General features: G+C 58.3%; 1 protein-coding gene across 1 annotated transcript in view; it reads right to left on the minus strand.

The window, feature by feature from the left end:
* Positions 1–3,620: 3,620 nt before the first annotated feature.
* The window catches only part of GPR179 (G protein-coupled receptor 179), a 9,844-nt gene continuing 4,232 nt past the window's right edge, over positions 3,621–9,232 (minus strand). Inside the window, exons 10-11 of the mRNA XM_010006971.1 lie at positions 8,801–9,214; positions 3,621–8,462 (exon numbers count right to left, since the gene is read on the minus strand). Coding sequence (XP_010005273.1) covers positions 3,621–8,462; positions 8,801–9,214 — 5,256 coding nt within the window. The remainder of the gene's footprint in view (positions 8,463–8,800; positions 9,215–9,232) is intronic.

Below are 9,232 nucleotides of genomic sequence, written 5' to 3' on the forward strand. Positions count from 1 at the left end.
GAAATTCCAGAGCCTGGCCAGAGGCAGCAGTGCCCACAGCCCTGGAGGGAAGTGGAGAACATCTATGGATGCAGTGGGTTGGATGTGGCTGTGCCTTCCCAGGGAGCAGCCAGCAAGCAAAATGGCTTCAGAAAGGGACTCCTGCAACTAAAAATCAGCTCCTTGCTCCTTGTTCCTTTAAAGGAGCAAGAGGGTCCTGGGAGGGGGATTCAGATGAGCTCTGAGAAGAGCTTGACTCTGTCCAAGTAGCCCTAAGTGTGCAGCTTCTTACCACTGTGTGTTTGTGAGGCTGGGCAGCCTGTTCCCTTCAGGCCAACCTCTGTCCTGAGCCTGGATCCTGGGAGCCCTTGGCAGCAGAAATCTATCCAGGCATGGGATGTTGGACACTCCCATGGGAAATGTCACAGACCTGGTGGGCTTTCATTAAAACTTGCAGCAGTAGGTGTTGGCACTTTCTTTTCTACTGATTCCCAGGCATCTTTTTATTTTAACAGAAAACAGGGCAAAGCAGCAAGGACACTTCAAATCAGATTGTGCTGGGTGGGCCCTGCAATCAGGCTCCTGCTGCTCGGGTGCTTGTTAGTGGCCCAGCTTCCCAAAGGGGCTGCAGCACAGCAGGGATCACTGAATAAAAGATTTTTGACTCCTCAGGTCAGTGTTTGTGTCAACCAGCACCTTCCTGAGAGGGTGTGTTTTCTCCTGGCTGCTGGGTTCTGGTGAGTTTGTTCCAGAGCTCAGGGATTCAGTGCTGGGATGTTGTCAGTGGGAGGCTGGCACCATCCTGTGGACATGATGGCATTCGCAGCAGGGCCCTTGGATTTGCAGGCTGTGGGGGTTGGGAAAACACTTACCCAAAGGTTCTGTGGCTGGGAGTGAGCCAGTGCTCTCTGCTGGTCCTGCTCTGCTTTGCTTGGATACGTTCCATTTACTTCCAGTCAGAGCAAAATACCCACTAGTCATCATTTCTTTTCAACCTTGTCTTGCTTTTTAGCTCGGGCATTTTCCAGAGCTGCTGAGAGCTCAGTGTGTGTTTTCATCTTCCTTGAAAGAGATTTATGGAGTGTGCAGTGAGAGTTTATGACTCCTTGAGTTTCAAGAGTGTTTCTTGTGGATGATGTTCTTTTGAAAGGGCAGAAGATCATCTTGGTGCTCTGCTGGGAGAGGAGCCAGCAATGGAGAATCCCTCTCATCTTTTTTTGAAGGGTGTCACAACTTCTCTGCCTTTCCTGGAGGGACCTGCTATATTGAGCCTTCTGCCTGTGCTTCATTCAGCAGCTGAGGAGAGATTCCAGGCTCCAGGAGATGTGAGCTGGGCTGGGAGCTAAAATAAATTGAGTGGGAGCTGCCTGGTTGGTGCCTGGTGTGGCTCAAGCAGCTTACACACAGGTATGGATGTGACTCCTCCACCAAAACCTGCAGGTTCTTCAGCTCTAGCTCTGAATGAAAAGAGCTTTTCTGGGAGAACAGCCTCTCCTAGTCCAGCAATGTGTGGGTCCCCATCCCTCTCCCTAATATTCCAAACCTCTGCAACTAAACCACTTCTGTTCCCAGATTTCCCTCCCAGCCTCACTGCCTTCTGTTCTATCTCTGCCTTTTGAGCATGTTTAGGATCTTGCCCACACCCCATAAATCAGCCACCCAGTGTGCACTCTGTGGAAAACACTTTTTATTTTCTGTCTTACACTTCCTTACACAACCAGGTGATTGTTCAGTGCTGGAGAGCACAGGGAGCACGTTGGAGCAACACCCACTTCCTAAGGGGAGTGGGAGTAAAGGAGAGAAGGTCAGGATGAGCCTTGTGGAGACAAGAGGGAGAACTGAAACCTTCACTTCTGCTGTCTCTGTTTTTATTTGTTTCCATTAAGTGGAGCAGAGGGACAGATATTTGGGGAGGCTGGAGGAGTTGGTGTTTCCCAGGGGCTGCTCTCCTGACTCTGAGGCTTCTCCTCTTGTTTTGGAGGTCATTGTGTCTCTGTGATCTCAGGATCTTCTCTGTCACACAGGAGTCTATTTGCCTCTCTGCCCCAGGGGAATGGTCTTGGAAATACAGGCAGGAAGGGAGATGTGGGATGGCAAAAGGCATCCAGCCCTTCTACAGATGGGCTGTAAAAAATGAAGGCTTGCTAGTGCTGGTGGGAATGTTGGTGGAGACAACTCTGGTGATGGGAAGGTGAGCCCTGGGCACGTCTGTGCACGTGGTGAGTGAAGAAGGAACCAGGAACAACAAACTGCTTTGAGAAGTCAGTGGCTTTGTTAGTTAAGACAAACACCTTCCCAGCTGAGAGGAGGTTGGAGAGGGAACACCCACCTCAGCCTGCAGAGGGGCAGGGGTTGCAGCAGAGCAGGGAAGTGGCCTGGAGGTCGGTTCATCCCACCCGGGTCGAGTGGTGGGATTGGGCATCACCAAAGGGCAGGGTTGGGCTGACAGTGCAGGACCAAAATGGAGCAGAAAGGTTTGCTTGGCATGTGTGGAAGTCCTGGGGCTGGCTCTGTGGCTTCAGAGGGTATTTTAAAATAAATGACTTTGTGGCAAGGAAGCAAGATGTGTGGTGGGACTGGCTGGGAACAACTCTTCATCCCCAGCTTCAGAACCTGCCTGGTCCCAGCAGTGCTTACAGAAACCTTCCCTGGCTTCAAATGGAGGTGACAGCAGCACTGGGGGAAGATCCATTGGGTTGCAGAAGCCCTGGAAAGCTGTTTCCACAGAATCACAGACTGGTTTGGGTTGGAAGGGACCTTAAAGATCATCTAGTTCCAACCCCCTGCATGGGCAGGGACACCTCCCACTGGGAGGTGCTTGGGTGCCCTTCTTGGACGGAGGGGACCCTGTGCTGGGCCTGGTACCTGTGGGTGGTGTTTGAAGGCAGGAGATGTTAACTGTCCCCTTGCTGCTGGTCCCCAAGCCTGGCTGGCTTTGGTGGCCACCACTGGAGCTTACTGGGAGCACGGCCATGCCCTGGGCTTTGGTGGACACTCCCATCCCTCCCCGGGCTGTGCAGGCAGGCAGCAGCCTTCAGCTGGAGACCCTCTGTTGGAGAAAGCTGTGTCTGCACCCAGCTGGTGGCTGGAGGGAAGGAGCTACTCGTGGTCCCAGGGGCAGACGTCGGGTTTGGTTCCACTCCCAGCCCTGTCTCCATCCCCAAGGCTCACACCCGCCCTGCCCTGCACCTGGAGGGCCGGGGGGGGATCCACACTCTGCACCTCCTCCCACGGACACACCTCGGAGGGTTTCCTGCTGTCTGTGCTGGGCTTGGCGGGGGCTGGTGGTTGGAAGGGACCTTAAAGATCATCTAGTTCCAACCCCCTGCATGGGCAGGGACACCTCCCACTGGGAGGTGCTTGGGTGCCCTTCTTGGACGGAGGGGACCCTGTGCTGGGCCTGGTACCTGTGGGTGGTGTTTGAAGGCAGGAGATGTTAACTGTCCCCTTGCTGCTGGTCCCCAAGCCTGGCTGGCTTTGGTGGCCACCACTGGAGCTTACTGGGAGCACGGCCATGCCCTGGGCTTTGGTGGACACTCCCATCCCTCCCCGGGCTGTGCAGGCAGGCAGCAGCCTTCAGCTGGAGACCCTCTGTTGGAGAAAGCTGTGTCTGCACCCAGCTGGTGGCTGGAGGGAAGGAGCTACTCGTGGTCCCAGGGGCAGACGTCGGGTTTGGTTCCACTCCCAGCCCTGTCTCCATCCCCAAGGCTCACACCCGCCCTGCCCTGCACCTGGAGGGCCGGGGGGGGATCCACACTCTGCACCTCCTCCCACGGACACACCTCGGAGGGTTTCCTGCTGTCTGTGCTGGGCTTGGCGGGGGCTGGTGGAGCCTCTTCTGCTTCCCAGGGACAAACCCGAGGGGGCGGGATGCCCGGGCCGGTGCGGGGCTTGTGCTCAGCTCCGCCCGGGGGTTTCCCCAGCGGAGCGGACACCTCGCTGGCTCCTGCCACCAGCTTTGGCTTTCCCGGCCCGCTGGGGGACAGTCCCTCAGCCCCCTGGGGCTGCACACCGGGTGTGAAGCCGGTGGGCTGTGCTGCTCCCCGGGGGCAGCTGCCAGATGTGCTGCTCCCGGCGCTGCCCGCCTTCCCGGGCGGCTCTTTGCCTGCTGCAGTTTTTAAGGAGGGCTCCTCCGTGCCCAGGCTCTCCCAGGGGCAGATGGACTCACGCTCCCTGCTCCCCTTCTCCTGAGATTTGGAAGCACCGGCTTGTTTTGGTGGGAAACTCCCCTTCCCCTGGGCTGCTCCTTCCTCTGGCAGCGGTGCAGCCACCTCCCAGGGGCAGATTGCTGCTTTATCGCTGGAACTGAGCTCAGAAGCCTCCCAAGGACACACCTCTGCCTTCAGGCTCTCCACGCTCTGGGATTTCTTGGAAGGTGATTTGGGCAGCCTGGAGCTCCTGCTGCGGGGTTGTTCTGGGGGCTGCTCTGTTCCCATGCTCTCCCAAGGACAGACCTCCTCCTTTGTGCTCTCCATGCTCACCAATGTCTTGGATTTCAGCAGCTCTGTGCTCTTCCTGATGGACCCCACAGTGGTTCTCTCTGTGTCTGTGCTCTCCCAGGGACAGATGGACTCCCGGTCTCTGCTCACTGTCTCCTTTGCAGATGTGCTCTCTGCAGTCTCTTTCAAAAGACCCTGACTTGTTGAAGAGCTTCTGCTCACTGTGGACAGAGCACCCCTGTCTTGTCTTAGTTTCTCTTTACTTAATGGTGGAGCAGCCACCTCCCAGGGGCAGATGTCTGCTTTGTCAGTGGCTTCAGGCTCTGGAGCCTCCCAAGGACACACCTCTGCCTTCAGGCTCTCCACGCTCTGGGATTTCCTTGAGGATGCTTTGGGCAGTGCTGGGATCCCAGAGTGGGACTTCTCGGGGGGCTGCTCCGTGTCTGTGCTCTCCCAGGGACAGACCTCAGCCTTCCTGCTCCCTATGCTCTCTGATGTCTTGGCAGTGGATTTCAGCAGCTCTGTGCTCTTCCTGATGGACCCCGGGGAGATTCCCTCTATGTCTGTGCTCTCCCAGGGACAGATGGACTCCCGGTCTCTGCTCACTGTCTCCTTCTTTGCACGTGTGCTCTCTCCAGTCTCTTTCAAGACACCTTGACTTGTCAAAGGGCTTCTGCTCACTTTACCCGATGGTGGAGCAGTCACCTCCCAGGGGCAGATTTCTGCTTTCTCAGTGGCTTTGAGCTCTGGAGCCTCCCAAGGACACACCTCTGCCTTTAGGCTCTCCACGCTCTGGGATTTCTTGGAAGGGGATTTGGGCAGCCTGGAGCTCCTGCTGCGGGGTTGTTCTGGGGGCTGCTCTGTTCCCATGCTCTCCCAAGGACAGACCTCCTCCTGTATGCTCTCCATGCTCACCAATGTCTTGGATTTCAGCAGCTCTGTGCTCTTCCTGATGGACCCCACAGTGGTTCCCTCTGTCTTTGTGCTCTCCCAAGGACAGATGGACTCCCGGTCTCTGCTCACTGACTCCTTTGCAGACGTGCCTTCTCCAGTCTTTTTGTGGAGCCCTTGACCTTTTGAAGGGCTTCTGCTCACTGTGGACAGAGCATCTTTCTCTAGTCTTGGTTTCTCTTTATTTAATGGTGGAGCAGCCACCTCCCAGGGGCAGATTTCTGCTTTGTCAGTGGCTTCAGGCTCTGGAGCCTCCCAAGGACACACCTCTGCCTTCAGGCTCTCCACGCTCTGGGATTTCCTTGAGGATGCTTTGGGCAGTGCAGGGATCCCAGAGTGGGACTTCTCGGGGGGCTGCTCCGTGTCCGTGCTCTCCCAGGGACAGACCTCAGCCTTCCTGCTCCCTATGCTCTCTGATGTCTTGGCAGTGGATTTCAGCAGCTCTGTGCTCTTCCTGATGGACCCCGGGGAGATTCCCTCTGTGTCTGTGCTCTCCCAGGGACAGATGGACTCCCGGTCTCTACTCACTGACTCCTTTGCAGACGTGCCTTCTCCAGTCTTTTTGTGGAGCCCTTGACCTTTTGAAGGGCTTCTGCTCACTGTGGACAGAGCATCTTTCTCTAGTCTTGGTTTCTCTTTACTTAATGGTGGAGCAGCCACCTCCCAGGGGCAGATTTCTGCTTTCTCAGTGGCTTCAGGCTCAGGAGCCTCCCAAGGACACACCTCTGCCTTCAGGCTCTCCACGCTCTGGGATTTCTTGGAAGGTGATTTGGGCAGCCTGGGGCTCCTGCTGCGGGGTTGTTCTGGGGGCTGCTCTGTTCCCATGCTCTCCCAGGGACAAACCTCCTCCTTTATGCTCCCCACACTCTGGGATTTCTTGGACTCTGTTTTTGAAAGCTCCAGGCTTTTCTTAAGGAACTTTGTGTAAGTCCCAGCGTCCCTGTGCTCCAGCCACTGGCCACCCTTCTCTGCCAGCTTTGCTTTGATACCTTCAAGCCCTCCAGATCCTGGTTTGTTTTCCCCTCTGGAAGTCCCACATGTCTCCTGACTTGGTTTCTCCTTTCCCAGTGGAGCTGCATGTTCTTCCCAAGGGCAGATTTGTGTTTTAGGAAGTGGCTCATCCACCACTTCCCAAGGACAAACATTGGCCTTTTTGCTGTCGATGGTTCCCACTTGCTTAGATGATGCTTTGAGCAGCAGTGGGGGTTTTCCTCTGGCTCCCATGCTGGGCTGCTCCACAACTTCCCCAGGGCTGGGGGCTCCTCCCTGGCTGCTCCCTTTGCCTGTGGTCTCTGGTGTGGCTTTCGGGGCTGCTCTCTGTGGGGAAGCCCCATCCTCCTCTTGGGAAATGTCACCATCGTGTGATTTTCCTGCATCAGATAAGGCTGTTCCTCTCTCCCAAGGGCAAACTTCTCCTGCATTGCTGTCAGCTCCTGCCACTTCCCAGGGACAAACCGAAGCCCGAGCGCTCATTGGGCTCCTCAAGGTCACATCTGGCAGCTCAGAGCTTTTGGGAGCAGGTTTTGGGGGGGGTCCCTCACTGCTGGTGCTGCCCTGGCCCTCCTGCTCTCCCAGAAAACCCCCTGATTTTGGTCTCATTCCCTTGGCCAGCTGCCTCCTCCCTCCCTCCTGCCTCTTTTCCTCCAGCTGAGCCCCTTCCATGTCCCAGGGGCAGATTTCTGCTCTAATGGTGTTTTCCCCTTCCCTGTTCTCCCACGGACAAACCTCAGCCCTCCTGCCCTCCCTGCTGCCCACTTCCTCTGAAGGTGCTGGTGGTTTCTCCATGCCTGGCTCTTCCCCAGGGTGGGGGGCTTCCCCCTTGCTGCCACCTTTCCCTGGAGTGCCCTCGCTCTCCTCCAAGGGATAGATTTCTGTTTTCATGCTGGAATCTGCCCAGCTTTCCCCAGGACAGACCTCTGTCCTTCCAGCTGTCCCCAGAGCAGCCGGGGCCATCTCCAGACTCCGGCTCCTTGGGGAGACCTTCCTGACACCCCAGCTCTCCCTGGGACCAAGGAGCTCAGGTTGGCTGCTGCTCTTCTTCAGCCTATAGCCCGGGCTCTCCTCTCCCAGCAGGACCTCACTGTCCTCCTGGGAAGCCACAGCCTTCTGGCGCAGCAAGGCTCCTTTTCCTGCTGGGATGCCTGAGGCTCCCCGGGGACAAACCTCAGCCCCAGTCCCCTCGGCAGCCTCTCCCTGCCCACCAGCAGTGGGTGGGTGGGACCTGCCTGCAGGGGCTTTTGCACGTGGCTGCTCCACCTCTGCACGGTCTGAAGGGGGGTGGGTGGTCCTGCTGCCCCCCTCAGCCTCCCCTTCCTTTGCTGTGGTCAGGCTCACCCTGGCAGCAGGAGCCTCCTTCTCTAGGGCCTCAGCCTCTTGCTGGGGACAGGTCTGTGCTGTCCCACCACCAGCCCCTGCTGGGCTTTCACGGGGACCTTCTGCTCCTTCTCGGTGACCAGCACAGGGTGGGATCTCATGCACCCCTGAGGGTGGCCCTGGGCCCCCACCAGCACCCACATCCCCCTGGGGAGCGCTGGGCTCCTCTGCCAGTTTCTCAGCACTGCCTGTCCCCAAGGCTGGCCTGTCACACTGCCCCTCTGCCCTGCTGTTCCCCCACGAGTGGGCAGTGGGCTCACTGCCAGGCCTCTGCCCACTCCACCAAGGACTTCTGGTGGCAGAGCCTTGGCTGATCCCCCCGAGGGACACAGCTGATCTCCCTGCCAGGCTGGACCTCTCCTTCCTGCTTCCCCCCTCCTGCTCATGGTCCCTCTTCCTGGAGCTCCCTTTGTCTTCTCTCTTCCCTCTCAGGATGCTTTTCCCCCTGGTGTGGTTGAAGGCTTTGATGGCAAGTCCCAGGCCACGGAGGGAGCTCTGGGAGAACGGCCTCAGGCTCGGGGGGGGGGCCACTGTGTCACCGGGGGTCCCTGAGTCTGCTGCTTCCTTGGCTTTTTGCTTCTGGCTCAGGATCTCCTCCTGGACCAGCTCCCAGGGGCAGACGTGTGCTGGGATGGAGGCCATGGCCCTCAGCTGGCCCCTCCTCTCCAGGGGATGCTCCTGTCCTGGATCTTCCTCTGCTGTCCCCTCTGGCTTTCCCTCCTGTGCTGGGGGGTCCGTGGGGGGGTCCCTGAGTCTGCTGCTTCCTTGGCTTTTTGCTTCTGGCTCAGGATCTCCTCCTGGACCAGCTCCCAGGGGCAGACGTGTGCTGGGATGGAGGCCATGGCCCTCAGCTGGCCCCTCCTCTCCAGGGGATGCTCCTGTCCTGGATCTTCCTCTGCTGTCCCCTCTGGCTTTCCCTCCTGTGCTGGGGGGTCCGTGGGTGGCTCCGGGCTGTCCCCAGGTGGCTCTGGGCTGTCCCTAGAAGGTGTGGCACGGAGCCCCAGGCTCTGGTAACGGACAGGGGGTGGTGGGGGGGTCCTCCTCACTGCCACCCTCACCCGTCCAGGCAGGTGGGAGCTGTCAACACTGATGCTCTTGATGGGTGTGTAGGTGACATGTCTCTGCACCTTCCCACGGCCCAGGGGGGACAAGTGCTCCTGGGGACGCCCCTGGGTGGGGCTGGAATCAGCTGGTGGGATGGCATCAGCTGCACTGGGGCTTTGGGTCTTCCTGACTTCTTTTCCTTGGCCCATGGGGTGCCCCGAGGAGGGGATGGGTGGGTGAGGGTCTCCGTGCCATTCTGCTCGGCTGGCAGTGAGCAGGGCCACCTCCCGTGCCCCAGACACCACGCTGTGTGACTTCTGCAGGGGGGCTGCGTGGGGCAGGGGGGGCTGCCCGGGCCCCACCAGGTTCTGGGCACTGGCTGACTTGCAGACGAGCGGGGCAGCGTCGAGGGACTCGCCGTCCGATTTCTCCGAGGCCCCGGGCAC

This window comes from Chaetura pelagica, unplaced genomic scaffold (assembly GCF_000747805.2).
Source record: "Chaetura pelagica isolate M959 unplaced genomic scaffold, ChaPel_1.0 scaffold311, whole genome shotgun sequence".
Taxonomy (NCBI): domain Eukaryota; kingdom Metazoa; phylum Chordata; class Aves; order Apodiformes; family Apodidae; genus Chaetura; species Chaetura pelagica.